Source organism: Megalopta genalis, chromosome 11 (assembly GCF_051020955.1).
Source record: "Megalopta genalis isolate 19385.01 chromosome 11, iyMegGena1_principal, whole genome shotgun sequence".
In the NCBI taxonomy this organism is placed as follows: Eukaryota; Metazoa; Arthropoda; class Insecta; order Hymenoptera; family Halictidae; genus Megalopta; species Megalopta genalis.
This window is the reverse complement of record NC_135023.1, coordinates 10,624,848-10,644,541: the sequence shown is the minus strand read 5'-3', so window position 1 is coordinate 10,644,541 and position 19,694 is coordinate 10,624,848. Positions and strand designations below refer to the sequence as shown.

The following is a 19,694-nucleotide window of genomic DNA, read 5'->3' as shown; positions in this document are numbered from 1 at the left end:
CTTCGAACTCGAACGCGTCGTGAAAACGCGGAGACCTCGGAGCTGCGGCCGCGCGGGATAAATGGGCCCGATCGGAGCCCCGAGGCAGTCGTTACGCCGCGATTCGCCGGTGCAATTCGCGCGCGCCTCTCGCGAAGGCGACGGCTCGCTTCGAAGCACCTCCGCGGCGATACAACAACAGTTCGCCTTTCACTTTTTTCATTTTATCCCCAGCGAAGCGTGCACGCGACGACGCGTGTCACGCGGCGCTGCGTATCGACCGCGCGGATCGACCGGCTGTCGGCCGTCGTCACGCCGGCTGCGTGCTCTGCGTGCTCCGACGACCGTGCTTTCTCCGACACGTATCGCCCGATTAACTCGTTGCCGTTTCTTTGATAATCCGGCCGCGACAGTCTCCGCGAAAAACGGGAAGAAAATTGTTCTCCCCGCGGTCGTTCGCGCCGGTTTCGAGCGCGAATCGTCGCGTCTACGATGGAAACGGGCGCGAGGCGACCCAACAATTTGTGAAGTAGAAACGTTCTTTCCCGGGATCCGGGCTCTACGGAGTAAATTAAACCGATTCGAGGCATGCCATCTCCATTCAACGATACGAGGGAACGCGATCGGCAAGCGTAATTTATAATTCCGTGGCGCTAAAAAAAAACTCTCTCTCAAAGTCACGCCGTTCTGGATCGCATTAAGGCCACGGATGCCGTCGTAGGTCTTAATCGTTCGGCGATCATAAAAATCTATGGCCCCGTTTTAAAGGGGACCTTGAATGCACTGACAATTTTTCAAAGTTACGGGCGGTCTAATTGAATGGAGAGAGCTGTAATAGCGAGACGGTCGCGGAGATACGCGCATCCGGCGAAACGAGAATCGTCTTCGTTCACGATGGAACGAGGAGGACTTCGGGCGCTCGGCGATCCGCGCGGCGATCGTTGCGCTGAAATTTCCGCGAGAGTTCATACATCGTGTCCGTGTGTCGCACAAGTATCGTAGCGCGTCGAACAGTTCGCTGCCGAAGATAGTTCGTGAGAATGTCAATGTCCCGGCGCGTGCAACACACTGTCTTTCGCGCAAATTGGATTTCTCTGGTCGATTACTCACCAACATTCTGCGCGACAATCGGGTCGAGTGCCACCAACAGGACGAGGAAAATAGGAGTCATATTGACCACCCTCTTTCCCGTCTTCCCTCGGTCACCCCTGATCACTGCACACTTATTACCACCGATGCAGCGTTTCCACCTATGAAAATAGAAATCACCCTCGTCATAACATACCACCTTCACTCCGCTGCCTGGACGTCGAAATCACGAGCGGAAGAACTCTCTCTCTCTCTCTCTCTCTCTCTGTGTGTGTGTGTGTTGGACGAACTCTCTGGTCGCTCGCCGATCTTCGGCTGATACAGCACTATTCAGGGGGTGGGCGCGAGGGGGACCAGGGGACCTCGAATTGGACGGGGCGTGAAACGATAAAGGTTTCTTCTCTCTCTCTCTCTCTCTCCCGAGCAGTACGCGGAGATCGCGCGCTTCGGATCTCGCGGATCACTCGGATCGCAGGATCGGCGACGATCTTTCCGTCGCGCGCGGCCAATTCACCGGTGGACATTCGACTGTCTCGTCGCGTAAAAAAATACTTTCCGCTGGGTCGATGGGTGACGGACAAACGCGTACTCGCCAGGGAAATGGAAACGCTTATTCAGCGCGAAACGGGCGTAACTATCGACACGCGCCATTTACCATCAGCGGAGCCCCGGCGTTCTATATATCCTACGTGGAAACGGTCAAAGATAAAAACGACAAGTTTTCCGCGAGCATCGTTAACGACCGCGCACTCTCCTACTTGAACGCGAGATAGGCGCCCGGCCGCATTCGCATCATCCCTTTGCCAAGACGCTTTTCTCCTCTTCTTCTTTTTCTTCTTCGTCGTCTTCCAGCTCTTGCCGCTGCTGCCGTCGCCGCAGCCGCTCGTCCTCGTCGTCCTTCCTTTCTTCTTTCTTGGCCGGCAATCGCGAGAGGAAGATCGATTTTCCGAACGACGACGTCACCGACCTCGTTCCCAAAAACCAGCCCCTCGACGTATTTCCCTCGGGGACGACGCACTTCGTCTCCGTTTCCCGCGACCGTTCCACTCCGGCGCCTCTTCGCGTCGCCTTTTCCGCACGCTAACACGGCCAGCCTCGCGGCCGAACGGACCCGCGAGCCTCGGGATCGTGATCGAGATCGAACTTCGCGAACTTCGTCTACTGTCGCCTTTCCCACCCTACTGCGCCCCGCCGAGATCTCGCATGCCCTGCCGGCGGTCCGGTAATCCCGATAGTCAGCGAACGATTATCCAGACACTTTCTTCCGATGATTCCACGACCATCCCATATTTTTCCGAGCGCGCCGCCCGCCAGCTAAAGAAACACCTCCGGTTTCGTCAAGGCTCCGTCAAGGGGGAAAGGCGTACAACACCCGGAAACGTCGACACGGCCACCGCCAGCCGACGTTACATCGCCGAGCCGGTCGTTCTCGGCGCCGCTTCTTCGCTCCTTCTGCCGGCCTTCAACAGGACCGTCCTCCTCCTCATTCTACCTCGCCGTGAAACTCGCTGCTATCCTCAACTTCGCCACGCTCCCCGCCGCTCTCTGCTGTCCTTCGATCCGCCACGAGATCGCTGGAACGAACGCGCTACTTCCATCGACGATTCCGCTCGAGACAAACTGCTGGCACACACGCAATCCTCGGCGAACTTCCGGCGAACGCTTTCGAGAACCGGCCCCGGAATATCACTGGCGAACTTCGTGGAATTCGTTCAACCCGATTTTATCCATTCGATCTCCCGACCATCTCGCCCGGTGAGCCGCCTTTTCCTTTCTTCGTTCGTTTCTTCGACGCCGTTTCGGTCTCGCCGACTCGAGTTTTCTTTCGGTCTCGCCGCCGCGAACGGCGACGACGCTCTTCCCTGCCGACGTTTCCGCGAGCTCGACGGCGGAGACACGGCGATCGTCCGCCGTGATTCGAGCCGTTTACTCGATCGCGGGGACAACGTAGGCCGGTTCCGGGGAACGAGACGGAGGGGGCAACGCGCGCGGCTCCGTACGCGAACTCGCGGTTCAATCAGAAATCGGTCGCGAGGACGCGCGATCGCGTTAGGGGTAGTTTTCCGAACGCGCGCTGCGGCTTGACTGACTCACCCCCATACCCCGCGACGATACCCCCTCGCGGCCTACCGGCGGCCGAGGCGCATGCGTCCAATCCCCTCTGGTTCGAGATCCGACCACGAAACGCGTACGAATTTGCGCCGGGAAAGATTTTCGCCGTCGTCGTCGCCGTCGACGACGACGACGTCTACGAGCCCCGACGAACCTTCGAGCAGAACAACGGCGAACGATGCGACGCCTGCGACGCGCTCGCCCCCGATCACGCTGTCCAAGCGTTCGATTTCCTCCGGATGATCGAGCAGGGTATAACGCGCGAATGCTGCGAGAAATCGCGGAATTTTTGCCGGAATGAAAGGATCGGCGCCGAGGGGGAAAGTGAAAGAGTCCTCCGGCGAAAGAAAAGCGGGGAAAGATAAAGAGAGAGAGAGGGAGAGAAAGAGAGAGGAAGCAGCGCGAGGCGCAGGGAGGGTGGTTTCGGCGTCGGTTTAAACGCGACGCATGCGTCCCCCTCGTAGGAGGATGTCCGGGGTGAGCCGACGCCGTGCTCTGGCCAACGTATCGCAGTTTCTAGCTCGATGTTTGTCCGCGTGGTACTCCCAGGGACGGCGGTGCTCGTGGCGACCACGAGGGTGCTTCCGGAACACACGGCGACACGAAATGATCCGCGGGATCGCGAGAGAGGAAAGTAACACGCGGCGTGCCGCGATCTTCGACGCTTGCGCCCAATGGAATCGTCACGATTCCTCTCGTGGAGAAACAGTTCCCTTTCTTTTCGCCTGGCTCGAACCACGGACACCGTTTCTCGCCGTCCAACCACGGAACTCGGATGGCCCCTGGGAGTACGGCGACCGTCACCCAGCCCCGGAGCCGAAGAAAACCGCGTCTACGACCGCCGCCGCACTCTTTCCGAGCGGGTAAGTTGCCAAGCGTGTTGTTGCTACTTCGAAACAACTTCCTCCTCTCGTCTCGTCTCTTCGCGGCGGAACCCGCGAGATTCTTCTTCTCTGTCCCGCTCTCACCGTCGAAACGGCAATTTTTGTTTCACGTGCACCGTCGCGTTCCGATCCATCGATTTCCTGGCGGACCGGAAACGCCGCCGAACGGGGACGCGGAAAAAAGTGCGCGCTGATAACGATATTACCGGCCCCATCGCGACGATGAGATCAAACCGCGCCAGATACCAGACGTCCGGCACGGTTCGACGTTACAATAACCTGTCTATTAGAGAACCGGATCGCGATTAGGCGAGCCCCGAGCGCGAAACGAATGCAAGCTCGCACGGCGAGCCGAGCGGACGCGCCGCCGATATTTCGCGCCAATTTTTCGCAGGGACTATTTCCGTGCCGACGATTGTCCCGTCACCGCCGTAAATGGGTCACGGCGTTTTCACGCGAACAGCTAATTAACACTAAACCTAGCGCGGTCAAAGTGACCGCTTTCTTTTTTGGTAATTCTGCCAAGTTCCGAGACTCTTTCAGGGAAAACGCTCGAATAAGTCATATCATTGGAGCAAGTTTTATAATAAAAACTTTACAAATTCCAAATAAATTCGGTCTTCTCACTTTTGTGAAGCAGTACATGCCAGTTAGTATTACTGCTTGGTAGGTTTAGTGTTAATTAGACATCTCCGAAACTGTCGCAATAATCGGCGCCGGTTTTTGCAAAGCTGCCTAGAAAAGTACGTCGTTTCTCCGTTTCTTCTCGACTCTGCCGAGCATTAAACGCGACTGGAATGGTTGTTTAAGTCTAAAAACCGTCGCGACTGCGTTTATTTAGATTCCGTGCTATCAAAAAACGTGCTCGAATAAAGAAATTTGTTACATCGTCGCCCGTAGGAACGTTCGTGCAATTTCGACAATCGTTAAGTAAAAAACATGAAACTTGTCATCTGTCCGGCATCGTCAGGTTCGGCGTTAAATTCTGACACCGTGTCCGAATGTGATTCGTCAACCGGGCGGATCGTCGCCGTAAGAATCGTCGCGGGCGCGACGGTTTCCTCGCGATCGTCGTCGCCGTATTCAATTCGGGTGCGCCGCTACGCGTCCCAAAATTGAGTAATCAATTGTGACGAAGTTGCACACGCGTTGCATCGCGCGGAGCCGATTCGATGATACTGCGCGTATAATTAGCCGGGAAGTCACTTCGAAACTGGCGGAGCCAGAACTTGCGCTCAACTTTCCCGGTGCCGTTGAACCGCGTGCAGGCAGTTTCCCACGGCGAGCACGTAGCATCCCGGCGCTATTTTTTTATTTCTCGCCGGGCGTCTCGGCCGAAACTCGGTACTTTTCTGGACATGTTGTTAAACTCTGTCGCAGAGTCCGCGGCGGCGGGCCCGAAACGGCGAGCAATCTGTCGCTCTTGGAAACGCTCGAGATCGCCCTGCGATCGTGAACCGGACGACGGCGAACGGCGTTAAGAATCCCGCGGTTACGGTGTTTTTTTATTCCGCCGCCGATAAAATCTATTCCGATCGTCGAATGAAAAGTTGCTCTCCGAGGAGGGCGGCGGGGGGATCGGGAAGAAAGGACGCGGGAGTAAAGTAACGATCGTTCCGATCGCCGGAGCTCGGGTCTCGGCCGGTCGAGACGACCGCGTAAATGCCGTTCTTTCGTTGCGTCCCGTGTAACTAAACTCTCCAAGTATCCTGCTTTACGAGCGGCCGTTCCAGAAATACGCGGCCGCCCGATGGCAAACGAGGCTTTGTACCGGGGCAACGCTCGCGACGCTCGCCCGCTGAAAACCGGCACCAAAAAGCACCGCGGACGCGGGCCCCCGGACACGCCGGCCCCGCGAGCCTGTCATCCGATAACGTTTACGATAGATTTCCCGGGCTTTTTCCTACCCGGCCGAAGCGCAACGGTCTCTGATCCGCTTAACCGGAATTACGAATTTATAATCCGGATTAACGTATTTCGAAACTACAAAGGCCGACGGATTGCAGGGAACACATTATATTCCGCAGTGACGGGACCGGACGCGGCAGTCCGCAATAAGGCAAAACGATGCTCCGTTTAACGGGCGGCCGCTCGATAAGCGAGCGACCGCGTGCTGGGGCTGCTGCGGCGCCGCAAAAACCGGCTAATCGCACGCACTCGCGGCCGTTCGGCTCGTATCGGCGGCGAATCGTTGCAACGCGGCGCGCCTCTCGCGCAGTTTCGCGTTCCCTCGGAATTTTGAGCAAAATCGCGCGGGTAATTCCGGCGAGGGGAGGGAGGAAACTTCGAAAAAAGTTCAGATGGTACCGCGAGCACCGCCGCAGCCGCGGATTTCGAAAAATTTGCTCAAACATAATATTCCGCGTGCTCGAAACTCCGAACGCGAATGAAGTAAATAAAAAATTCTACGGCCACTTATCGAGCGTGTGCGAGCAACCATACGCGGTGTCCCGGGCTTTCTCGCGTCGGCGAGATCGTCGGAAAAACGCGGCGGCGGTGCAGCGAAACCGGCGAGACGAGAGACGGCCGCCGACCGGCGTTGTCCCGCGCGCACGATCGTGTAAAAACGTCGCGGAACAATCGCGCATCGCGCGCATTCTAGTAACTTATGAATAAACATTTCTTGGCGCCGTCCACTGGAAAATTACGCTCGGTAATATCCGTGTATCCCCGTTGCCATTCCCCGCGCCCTCTCTTTCCCGGCGGTGTTCCGCCGAGCTCCCGGCCGGCTCCTTTCTCCTCGTCCGCGGCGGATGAAAATTCCGGCGCGGCCGAAAGGAATTCAAAAGCGGCGGCGGCGGAAGAGAGAGACAGAGATAGAGATAGAAAGAGAGATAGAGAGATAGAGAGAGAGGGGCGGTGATTTTTCAACGATGCTCTCGCCGAGGCCGGAGCACGCGGGCGCTCTGAAAATTGAGCGCGCTCGCGAACGCTCGCGGGAAGCGTTCGCGCGCGCACCGCGGTCCTACGATAAAATAATTCGGTCGCGTTCACAGTCCCGGCCGCCGATGTTTATAAATTGTAAATCGAGCCCGCCGTAGACCGTCGGGTCTCCGGTCGTCGTGGACCGCGATTAATGTTGACACGAGTTCGGCTGCGTTGATAATTAGTTGATCGTCGCGTTGATGTATACCGCTCGGCGCGCGGTAAAAGTGAATTTGCCTCGCGCGCGCGCGCGATAGAGAGAGAGGGAGAGAGAGAGTGCAGCGCGCTCTCGTCGTCCGGGGCTATCGATGCACTTTGGTGTTGATTTACTAAACGGAGTTGCGGTCTGGTTATCTTGCTACCGGTCCGCGGAACAACAACAACAGCAACAGCAGCAGCGGCGACGGCAGCAACGATAACGGCGACAGAACGCGTCCGTAGGAAAACGCGCGCGCGCGAGAGAGAGAGAGAGAGTGCGAGCGGATCTCCCGAGTAGCCGGTGATTAAATCATAATGGAGTTCGGGTCGACGCAATGAGCCGCGCTTTCTACGTAAATGAAAAAAACCGCCCGGCGGTCGGCCGCCGGTCGCGCGTTGCGCGGAACGTATCGGTGCGGGTCGCTCTTTCGCTGGTAAATTACGCCCGTTTTAATTAACAATTTCTCCGGGGCTGAAACATAATACAGGCCGGCGGGCGATTTTCGTTAAACTTCAACGTTCGACGCCGCGTGTCGACAATTTCGCTCTTTGTGCGATTCGTTCGTCGCTCGTAATAAGCCGGCGTGTCGCGATTGGATCGGGCGTAAATCGTTTCTCTGGGCCGAGCACCGCGAGCTACGCTCGAATTCCAGAGTTTTCGTCAACGAACGATCAAAGCGTGCGAAACAGAGAACGAGAGAAAGAGAGAAAGAGAGTGGATGTGAAGGGGTTGGGGAAGGTTTTCGCGGCGGCCGCGTAGAAATCGGCACGGTTTTTCGATAACACGCGTTTCAGGCGGTCGCGTTTTATTACGCAGTAAATTTGCCGGTAATCGAGCACGTAGACGCGAGAAACGAGTGTATGAGAACGGCAGAGATTCGAATCCCTCCGAGAAACGTTTTCTCCCTTCCGACGTCCGCCCCGCGCTCGTCGCCCCCGCCTTTTTAATGGCCTTGATCACGAAACGAGTTAAAAATCAAGACCCGCTCGAGCACGGAATCCGTTCTTTCGCAAAGAGACCCGCGGCTCTGCTCTGCTCTGCTCGGCTCGGCTCGACTCCGCGTTTCGTGAAAACCTTCGCGAGATGCTTGCCGGAGAGGAGAAACGATAATGTCTCGAAAAGTCGCCGCCGCTGCGTCGTTATATTCGTCGGAGGCGATTTAATTGGCAGAACACCCTCTAATTGAATCGACAACTAGTAATCGGAGAGCAGCGTCGTCTTTCCGGCCGTCGCCAATTACGCTCGAAATCGTAATTGCGGCTCGTCGCGGGCATCGGTTATCGCCACCTACATAAATTTTCTCGTATCGATCGAACCGGCGTTCGCGTACGGGCCCGGGTATCGATCCGACGCGACTCGACCCGGCCCGACCCGCCGCGACGGAAAGAAAGCCGGGCGACGCGTAGTCCTCTAAAAAAAAAAAAAAGTAGCCGAACACCCGGTTCGTGGCCTGCTAATGACCCGCGACCATCCTTTTCGCGTAAATCGCCGCGGAACCGAATGATCCGGCGCGTTTCCGCAAAGATTCACGATCGAAGTTTTCCCCTGGATCGGACTTCGGAGGCGTTCGTTGCTCGAAAGAGTTCTCCGAAAGGCGTGGCTTGCTGCGAATGACCGTGGTCTCGTTGCCCTAGAGAGCATCTTCTAAAGATAAATGTTCTCAACTTCGCGAGCTTGTCGCAAATAGACCGCGGATTTCATGCATTTATGGACAAAATAATGGGTGGGTGAAATTTATTTATTTATTTAATTTCTCGTGGGCGAACGAGCTTCGATTTATTAAAATTATTCAGCGAAACGTTTCGGCTTTTATATCTTGCGATCGATGCAGAGAATTTCGATTTTCCGTAAGGAGATCCGCGCGAGACCATCCGTCCCGGTTTCTCCGCGAGCGAGGTAGGCGTGGCCAGCGGTGGATAGGCGTGGCTCGCCGGCTCCTCGCAGCCCGGAAGAGAGAGCAATCTTTGCCCGCGTCACTTTTAAACCGCAAGAAAACGGGGATCGGTAACGAACCTTCTTCCACGGTACTTAGAGACGTTGCTCCAATCCGCTCCACTCGGCTCGGATCCCGGGAACGAGCGGCGAGGAAACGAGCGGGGGCCAAAGACGGAGCCGAGAGATCCCGGGATGGGGGATCCCCTGTCAAAGGGGACTCTAAGGAAATTTTCGCGGAAAGGAAAAATCTGTAACTCGACGGGAGTAGTGCGGAGAATCCAATTGTCAGTGGCAAAGGAACCGCCGGCGACGCCGCCGCCGCCGCCGTCGAGGAGGACGCCGAGGACGCCCGGCGTCCCGAGTTAGACCGAGAAGGGGCGAACAAAAGAGGGGCTGAAAATCGGGCGGAAACGGATTAAACCGGAGCCGAGCCCGTGTCGGCGAGCTTCTCGCCGCGCGAGCGTTGCGCGATCGAACTCGTCAAAGGGATACCACCGCCAGCCGTGTTTTCCGCGCGCGGGATTCCGGCGACGGCTACGACCGGATCATCGGCCGCGGTCCTAGACGCGCCGGGGCGCGAAACGGAAACGCGACAAAACTCGAGATCCCGATCCGGACACGAGTAAATCCCTTCTCGAAACGGCGCCGGCTTTTTACCGGAGGAATTCCGGCCGCGATCCCGCCGTATGGAAATTTTTATTGCGACATCGCGCACCGTTCGCGGAAAGGAAATCGGGCAAGTATTAAGCCCGTCTCCTCCCCGACTTCCCCGGATCCTCTGCCACGGCAGACGACTGCGGTCCTCGTCGTCGCAGCCGCAGCACCGCCGCGAAAACTCGCGTAGCTTCGTATCGTTCTGCTCGGAGTTTCGCGGATCGAATATTAAACGCATACACGGCGAAATAACGGGAGATTGCGTATCGCGCGCGGCTCGGCCACCCATAATCGATCACGAACGTCTCCGCGAGCTTCCGCCCCCCTCCCCCTCCCCTCGCCCCCGCGATCGCAAACTCTCCGCGCCCGCTATTCCCGAGGAGCGTGGAATCGATCAAAATTCCGATCCGCCGCAACCAGCCCCCATCATCGTCGACCGGTCGAGAATAATCGGTCCACTCGGTCGGAGCGGGAAAACAGCTCCGAGCAACAAACTTTACATGTAGAAATTCGTTCTACTTTCCACGCGAAAATCTTCCTTCGATATATCGTTCCGAGGATGCTTGCAAAGCGCGGTCGTTCGATGGAAATTAACCCTCGAACGGCGGATCTTTTCGACTAAAATAGAAATTTTTTTTTTGAGCTACTAGACACGTTGATACTTTTCAATATACAGGGTGTCCCAGAAATGTCTCGCAATCCGAAAGTGGCGGGTTCCTCGGGTCATTCGAAGCAACTTTCTCCTTTACAAAAATTTTCTCCGAGGCACCGTTAACGAGTTATTAACGAAAAACAGTGACCAATGAGAGGCGAGCTCGGCTGGCGCGAGGCGACCGAGCCAATGAGCGGAACTGGGCTTTGCGGGCTGGTTGGCTGGACCGAGCTCGCCTCTCATTGGCCAGCGTTTTTCGTTGATAACTCGCAAACGAAGCCTCGTAGAACATTTCTGCTAAGGAAAAGGTTGCTTCAAATGATCCGAGGAACCCGCCAATTCCGGATTGCGAGACATTTTTGGGACACCCGGTATATTAAGTCAGTTGCTGTGACATGCACACACTTTCTAGCAAAATTATAAAGTATGCATTTCATATCGAATGAGCGGACCGCGGATTTTACGCATTCGTGACAAAAATCGGTAATAAATTAAATGTAAACCACCGTAATTAACGCAAATGTTTAATGCTTTCGTTATATTATTTACAACGCGTCGAAATTATTCAAAACGCACGGTTCGTGCAGTTCCTGTGTTTTTGCAATGGAGGTAGAATATTTTAATTCAGCGCAAAGATCCGCGGTCTATTAATCTATTTATTTACGAACCGGTTGATACCCTCTTTGGCACAACGATAATGAGATAACGATTTAACGCAGGTCCGTCGCAATCGTTAATGACTTAATACCTCGATCAAAAACGCGACGATTTCAACGCGGAGTTACCGGAAGCTTATCACCGAAATAACAATTGTAAAATTCCGGATCCGAGCAGACCCGGGACCCGCCCCGTCCGAGCGTTAAACACGACACCCTGTTTCTCGCTCGCAATTTGACTCGGTTCCAATTCCGGCGCGGAAAGATGAGCAGTCGTTCGCGAGTTCCGAGAGACTTTTTACGCGCTCCGTGCCGGGTTATACAGTAATGTCTCCCTTACTGACGCTCAGGTTGTCCACAAAAATGGACAATTTTGGAAGAGAAGATACGATTGTTCGAGCCTCGTTGCTCGTTTTTTATGGTTATCGATTGTCAACAACTACAAAAACGAGTCGCAAGGTTCGAATAATCGTATCTCCTCTTCCCAAATTGTCCATATTCGTGGACAATCTGAGCGTCAATTAGAGAGACATTACTGTACAGTAATGTCTCCCTTACTGACGCTCAGGTTGTGTACAGAAACGGACAATTGGGTGAATGAAAAACGGGTGCACGCGTCTGGAAAAATTCCGGGTCTCTTGATGCGCCATGTAACACGAAATTTAATAACAAATAAATTAAAGCTCGCGGTTCATCGTAAGATCTTCCACGTTTTATTTCGTTTAAATCCGGATCACCCGTGCCGGAAACGAAGTCGTAATTCTAAGAATAATACAGCAGCGCGTTTCGTTTCGCGTCGCATCGCCGAACAAGAATCGCGATCGACTTTTGTCTGCTGCGCAGAGAGGAATTTTGTCCGCTTCTCTTTGTCTTATCCAATATTTACCGATCCTTCGAACACGTTCTTACTTCGGCTAATACAGTAATATCTCCCTAATTGACGCTCAGATCGTCCACGAAAATGGACAATTTGGGAAGAGGAGCCTTGCGAATTCGAGCCTCGCGACTCGTCTTTATAGTTACCGATTTTCAACAATTATAAAAACGAGCTGCAAGGCTCGAACAATCGTATCTCCTCTTCCCAAATCGTCCATTTTTGTGCGCGATCTGAGCGTCAATTAGGGAGACATCACTGTATTCGAGTCTCGCGGCTTATTTTTACGGTCGCATATTGTCAGCAATTAAAAAACGAAGTGCAAGGCTCGAATAATCGTGTCTCCTGTCCCCAAATTGTCCAGTTTTGTGCGCGATCTAAGCGTCAGTTAGGGAGACATTACTATATTCAAGTCTCGCGGCTCATTTTTATGGTCGCCTATTGTCAGCAATTAAAAAAACGAAGTGCAAGGCTCGAATAATCGTGTCTCCTGTTCCCAAATTGTCCATTTTTCTGGACAATCCGAGCGTCAATTAGGGAGACATTACTGTAACGCGCGTTCCCGTGCCCTGTCGATTCGGCACGATATCTTGGTGTTCCTGGACCAGTGGCACGTAGATACGCGCGATCCCAAATAATGAGAGGAACGGGGGGGAGGGGGCCGATCGGAACGCATCGACGTGCACACACGTGTAAACGATTTCTCCCGCAAACGAGACGAACTCCGGGTCCCGGCCCCCGTCCTCCCCGACGTCCCCGTCCCGCACCGTCGTTTCCTCGTTCATTTGGCTTTCCGTTTACCGTCGGACGGAGATCGATACGAGGGGCAAACGATCGAACGATGCAACATTAATCAGATCGGTACCGAAACCCCGGGCCAGTCTTTCACTCCGGACGCCGCCGAAACCGAAGACTTCGAAGGGACGTTTAATTAGAAACTAGCGGGGGCCCGCCTCTGATCCCGGGAACGGGCGATTTTTAGCAAACCGCCGCCCCGTTCTCAACCGTTCCATCCGCCGTCTAAAGGCCGGTATAATCACCCGACAATCTAGATCTGACGTTTTCCGGCCCCGAGACAAACTGCTCGTTCGAGAATCCATAAATCGATACAAAATTTAGTCGGCGAACCGATGTTCCAGGCAAACGTGAATTCTGAATTTTGCTTGTTCAAGCTTCTGCGAACGAAAGAAGCGACTCCCTGAACCATGTGCGATTAATTGCACCCTGAACACGTGACAACGCTGTTTCACCGTTTTTTTTTATGGAACGAGTACGGACCGCGATAAGAGAATTCATCGATGTCTTGAACGATTTATTGTTATCGATAACAAAATCTCAAGCAGATCGCGTGCTCTTCGTAACAAAATGCTGCGATTTCGAGCCTTTGCACTTGGAGTGGCGACTCGAAGGCGCCGTGAAAAATGGTTGCATCTGGTTTCGAAATAATGATCGCGTTATCAAGTATTTTTATATCTTAAAAACTGTGGAAAGCGTAACCGTTGCACTGTTCTGGATTTCGAGTTGAAATATAGGCTGAGGCACGGGAACCAAGTGGTTTTAGAAGGGTTAGAAGGTTTTATTACTCTCTCGTTAGAGGAAGACTTGACATAACCTTGACATAACCAAGTGGTTTTGGGAGGGTTAGAAGGTTTTATTGCTCTCTCGTTGGAGGAAGGAGGAGCGTCTCATTCCTTGGCTCGTAACATTTCGCTGTCAGTTACCGTCGCGGAGCGGATGTTTGCGTACGATTGTTTAAAAATAACGTGTCCATGAGCGCGTTCCGTCGTAGATATAATGTTCATCGAAACGATCCAGTTCTCTCGCGCGACACAGTCTTGTGTCGACGGAAATGGTCATCGCATTACCAGATTTAATTTTCCGAAAGTGAACAATAATGAAATGCTATGCTATTTACGGAGACCTTTTTACCGATAAATTTCTTCCATAGCACAATTTGATAATTTTATAATCATTTCGAGATCGCTCGGCAGCCGTACCAAGAAGGGTTAAATTGATCTTCATCGCCGGCTGCGAAGGGTTAAAATCGCCGAAGTTAATTTCAGTCGACACGGTTCGCGAAAGGATCAGCGTCCGCTCGATTAGAATGTTATTTCACGAGGCGAAAAGATCGTATTGCTTGTACAATAAGGAAACAGATGCCGGAAGATTTTGCGTAACGAGAGGATTAATGCGAGGGGGCCTCGGTCGCGGCGCGTCGGAAGCGTTAACGCGGACCCGATAAGCGATAATGTCGTTTTATTAAATTCCCTGGCTACGCAATTAAGTGTAATTATGTCGGTCGTTAAAGTTTCGCCGGAAACGGGTCGCCGAGTCGGGTGGCGGAAATTTCAGCGCGCATCGACGGCTCCTGACCATGGGAAAGACTAATTAAAATCTGGCGTCGCGCGCGCCCCAACTTCCTCCGGCTTAAAAGTTCTCCCCCCTCAGCCCCCCTCCCCCCTGTTTTCGTTCGTCTACCACGGCGAGAGTCGTCGCGAAGACGGCGATCTTTCCCGCCCCCGGTTTTCGCGGCGATCCGTCGCGAACGACGGCGGCCGTTCAAACGCCGCGATCGACGCACGTCCGGCGTTGCTTTGAATCGTCGCAGCGAACTTTGAATTTTTCACCGGCGAAAATGTTTCCGCTGCGGGAACAAAAATATCCCCGTCGAACCATCCGCCGTCGGCCGATGGAATAAAAGCCGGGCACAATCGATACACGCATACTCGGATAATGGATTTCGCGGCTTTCGTTTCCGCCGGCGCATCGTTTCGCCGAAACAATATTTTCGACTTTCTAACGGGGATACAGTTCCATCCGGAATTTACTCGATGATAAACCGGTAATAAATAAACACCTGTTAATTACCGGACTCTCGCGCGCGCGCGAAAATACCGTCGGCCGGAATTTTTTTCACCTCTCCCATTCTTTCCATCGCGAAGGTCGCATCAGCAACATTTGAAATTCCGGCTCCCTTATCGATGTAAAAATCCCGTCGATGTAAAAACGCGCGCGCGACTATGTATTTCTTCTCTGCCGGCTTTATTTAGATGCGCCGATATTTGCAGTCGCGGTATATCCGGCGATACGAAGCGTGTCGTAATTTGCAGGGGAAAAAAAGCGAAGAAATCGATCGAAAAAAACCGGTCGGACGTGACCAGGGGAATAAACAAAACGGATAGTTTTTCGCGAGAGAACCGGCGACGTCAATTGCGCCCGTCAATTTATTTTTCTTTTTTTTTGGAAAAAGAGCGACGCGTTAGAAAAGCGATAGGCGATCGAAGAAATTCTAAGAGGGAAAAAAAATGGATCGTTCCCGATCGCGAATCTTTTTGCGAGGGGCCGCTCCACGCGAAAATCTCTAATCGGCGAATCTTCCGCGGAGCAGGCTCTTAAAAATGAATCGGTTGAGAATTGACCGAGTTGCCGAGAAAAACGCGGAGCAGAGATCCCGGAGAACGGTGGCATTAAGAAAATGCGAGAGAGAGAGAGGAGGTTTTCTATGCCGCGAGAGCCCCGGCTTCTGTGAATGATTCTTGGTGGCTGGAAAAGCGACGAATGGTCGCGCGTGTCGGCGCGTAAAACGGCAAACGCTCGCTGGTAGCCTCTTCCCCTTGTTGCCGGCGCGGCGTGGCGTCTCCTTCCGTCGTGAAAAGGACGAAACACAGAGGCGGAAGTAAAGAGAACTGGATGATGCTGACACGGAAGCTTGTTCGGCCGCGTTTCCACGCGTTGCTCCTCGTTTCCTTTCTACTTACGCTTTTTATCTCTCTCCTCCTCCCTCCCACCCTCGGCTTTTCACCTGGACCTTTTTCTCGCGCCGGTTCCTACTTCGTCTCCATCTGGCCTCCCACGCGACGGGACGGCCAGGCCAGACGAGACGAGACGAGACGAGACGAAACGAGCCGGGACCGGAGAGACGAGAGACGAGACGGGAAACGGCACGACGCGTCACTCGTAACAAGACTCGACAACAATACTCTTCTCTTTCCTTTGTTCCGAAATTCTTTGCTCGGCCGAGGCTTTGTGTACTTGTCATCTGTATTAATTAAAAGTTTTTGAAGGCCCCTCGTAACCGCCGCTGGAGTCTCGAAAATACAAACAACGAGGACTGGAACGAGCCACGCTCTGGGGACGCGAGAGCAACTTGCCCGGGCGGTTTCTCGTCGCTTCGACGCGCGCGCTCGTTCCTCCTCGATTCCCTTCGACGTCGCGACGCCTAGCGTCGCCTCGCCTCGCCTCACCGTGCTTCTGCCCTCTCCGCTTCGCTTCTTCCCTCGTAACCCCGGTCAGGTCTTTCCGCGAGTCAGCATCGGCTGCGACAACTCCCGGCCCCCTTGCAGCATCTGGATCCGATTCGCCGTTCGAGCTCGTCCTCCTCCCATTCTCGCTCGATCCTCAGACCGCGGACGATCAAACAACAAATTCGACGAACCTCGAGCAAACTCCGAACTCGATTCGCTACCGCCTGACACGTTCTACGGGGTGTCCCAAAAATGTCTCGCAATCCGAGAGTGGCGGGTTCCTCGGGTCATTCGAAGCAACTTTTTCCTTTACAACAATTTTCTCCGAGGCACCGTTAACGAGTTATCAACGAAAAACAGTGACCAATGAGATGCGAGATCAGCTGGCGCGAGGCGACCGAGCCAATGAGCGGAACTGGGCTTCGCGCGCTGGTTGGTCGGGCCGCCTCGCGTCAGCCGTACTCGATTCTTATTGGTCACTGTTTTTCGTTCATAACTCGTTAACGGTGCCTCGGAGAACATTTTTGCAAAGGAAGAAGCCGCTTCAAATGATCCGAGGAAACCGCCACTTTCGGATTGCGAGACATTTTTTGGGCACCCTGTACAGTCTCGTGGCATCGTATCAAGGGCTAGCAGAAAAATTCGGTTTTCTAACCAGAAAACGCTGCGTTACAAATCGCGCCGTCTTCGATCACCGGAATTTTGATTACAAGCTGGAACAGCTGTACCGACAACAGTCGATTTATATTGCACTGTCACTCTCCTCGATCTGGTCTCGTAAAAGTGTAGAGTTACTCTCGGACGCGAACCATAGCGCGCCGAGCGTGTGTTTATTGTTGCAGCATCGATCTTCCTGCAGGATAAAAATGTTCCGCATCGTCCCGTTCTACGAAACAGGAGCCGCTCGGGTTGATTTCTAGGTTTCTATAATTCTCTTTTGCTGACCAAACGTCACGCATTTCCGAGAAAAATGCGCACAGGTCGAATTAAGATTCCGAGGTAATCGGAAGAATTTCAGACAATTGTTACGTTGGTTTCTATTTATTGTAATTACCGAGGGAGGAAAGATATTTTCCATTGCACTTGCGTTTCCTACGATTAGCTCGAACGATTGTTGGCTCTCTCGGCGGCGATTCCGTCGGAGCTGTGACCTGGCCGCGAGTTACGGAACCACGCCTTCTACAGGGTGTCCCCAAAAGATCTCGCAATCTGGAAATGTGGGGTTCCCGAGGTCATTAGAAGCAACTTTTTCCTTGGCGAAAATGCGATCCGCGGCTTCGTTCGCGAGTTATTAACGGAAAACGGTGACCAATGAGAGACGAGCTCGGCTGGCGCGAGCCTGCGGACCCAATAAGCGGAACTAGGTTTCCTGCGCCGCCTCGCGCCAAGCGAGCTCGCCTCTTATTGGTCAGCGTTTTTCGTCAATAACTCGTTAACGATGCTTCGGAGAAAATTTGTGCAAAGGAAAAAGTAGCTTCTAATGACCTGAGGAACCTCCCATTTCCAGATTAAGAGACATTTCTGGGACACACTGTATATTCGGAAAAATCAGGCTACGTGGTCGCCGGCGTTCCTTTATCTAACGTTCTTTGAGAATTACGCTCGCGTAGACCGTCCGCGCCCGATTGGGTGCCCTGGAACCACGCCTATTCGGCTCAGGCCGCGTCCGCCGTGCTCAAAGGTACAAAAGGAACGGAGAACGGTAGAAACGAACGAGGCCCCCGTGAAATGCGAACCGATACTTTCGCAGTCTACCCTGGATCCGCGTAGATGAGCCTAAGCAAAGTGGGTATCGGGAGAAGCGTAGTCGAACGGAAGCAAATTTAATTCGCGCTGTGTATCTCTCCTGGAGCAGTTTTATCGCGCTCTTCTCCGTTCCCCGACAAATTTCCCGAGCGCCACTTACAAAACAGCACGGTTACCGCCATTTAACCCGGTCCACGCGAGCGGAAAACAACGGTCGAGTTTCCTGCTTTTACGCGGCTTTATTTATGCATTTCGTCGGTGCACACACACACACACACACACACACATACACACAAATACATGTACGGGGTTCGAGCAGCCTGGCGAGAAATCGATGAACAGCAAGCAACCGTCTGCCAAACCGCGACTCCCTCTCTCTCTCTCTCTCTCGCTCTCTATTTCTCTCTCCCTCTCTTTCTCTCATCGTCGAACCGATCGTTCGCCGAAAAAATCGCGGGCGATTTTGATTTCGCACGGACGCAATTTTTGGGTAGCGTTCCGCGTTCTTCTCGGCGAAACGCGTTCACCGGGCTTTTGAATAGCTCGGCGGCTGCGCGTATCGACGTACCGTCGACGGTCGACGCACTTGCTGGACGCCGGCGAACAACGATACGGAATAAACTATTCATAGCATAAACAATAAGTGGGCGCGCGTATGCGCGGCAACCGGTCATTAAGCCATTATAAGCGTAACAGCGGCGTGACGCGCGCGAGCCTCTGCGCGCCGGACAGAGACAAATTTTCTAGGGTAAAAAACCGGGGAATTTTCGTTGATAATCGCGACGTCAAAAACTTCAAGTCCTCCGCCCGACACGATGGATCCTCTCTGACGGACGAGCGACGCCCATTCCCATCATTTATTCGGGCACGAAACGCGCGCGGATCGGAAAGAAAATGGGACCGGTCGGGGCTCGTCGATTATTCGGCGCCGGGAATAACGCGGCGGGCACGAATTATTCGTGAGAATAACCCGTCGTCGGAGAAGTAGGGAATTCGGACGAGGCGAGGACACGCGGGAGGATAGTTCCGGCTGGAAGGAAAGTCCCTTTGCAGCCTTACGAAACGTCATTGTGTACACGATTCAACCGGCCACTGGGGCTTTTCCGAGCTCTTTTCGAAAAATGCTCGTACGCGCTGGCTCTCTTGTCTTCTCTCCTCTCCTCTCGACCGCTCTGCACCCTCCCCCTCTGCTTTTTCTCTCTCTTTCTCTCTCTCTCTTGCCATGCACGCCTCCTGGCTCTCCCGACCCTCGTTTTATTTCCTCCCGTTCCATCTCCATCCCAGCCCGCATCCCTTGTCAGCCGATCCCAGGCGAAAACTCTAATGGAATTGTTCCATCAAACGATATCCCGCGCCAATTCTGCATTTTTCATCGAACACTGACCATTTGGATTACCGTGAAATTCTCCTCGGCGAGGATCCGTCGGAGCTCGACGTGAAAACAATTCGATCGGTCGCCGATTCTTGGAGCCGAGACCCGTTCGCTCTCCGAAATACGCGTTCGACCGGTCGGGCCCGGCCCCGGCTCCCGAAAAGGAACAATTTAATTGCGAGCCAAGCGAGACGTATGAAATGCTATGAAATGTATTTCGTCGCGGGTGCGCGCGAGGTACGCGCTCGAGCCAGAGGCGGCGCAGCCTCGGTTCACCCTTTTGTTCGTCCGAACAATAGGGAATACGAAAGAAAAACAGGCAGGATAACGCTTGACGTGACGCGCGAGGTGGCTTTACTCCGCCGCGAAAGTA

At 53.8% G+C, this 19,694-nt stretch overlaps 1 protein-coding gene across 9 annotated transcripts in view; it reads right to left on the bottom strand.

Moving 5' to 3' along the window:
- The window catches only part of Lar (tyrosine-protein phosphatase Lar), a 515,998-nt gene that overhangs the window by 311,822 nt on the left and 184,482 nt on the right, over nt 1-19,694 (bottom strand). For all 9 annotated transcript variants that reach the window (XM_076525239.1, XM_076525242.1, XM_076525238.1 and 6 more), the window contains one exon: nt 1,090-1,229. In XM_076525239.1, the coding sequence (XP_076381354.1) occupies nt 1,090-1,229 (140 nt within the window). The remainder of the gene's footprint in view (nt 1-1,089; nt 1,230-19,694) is intronic.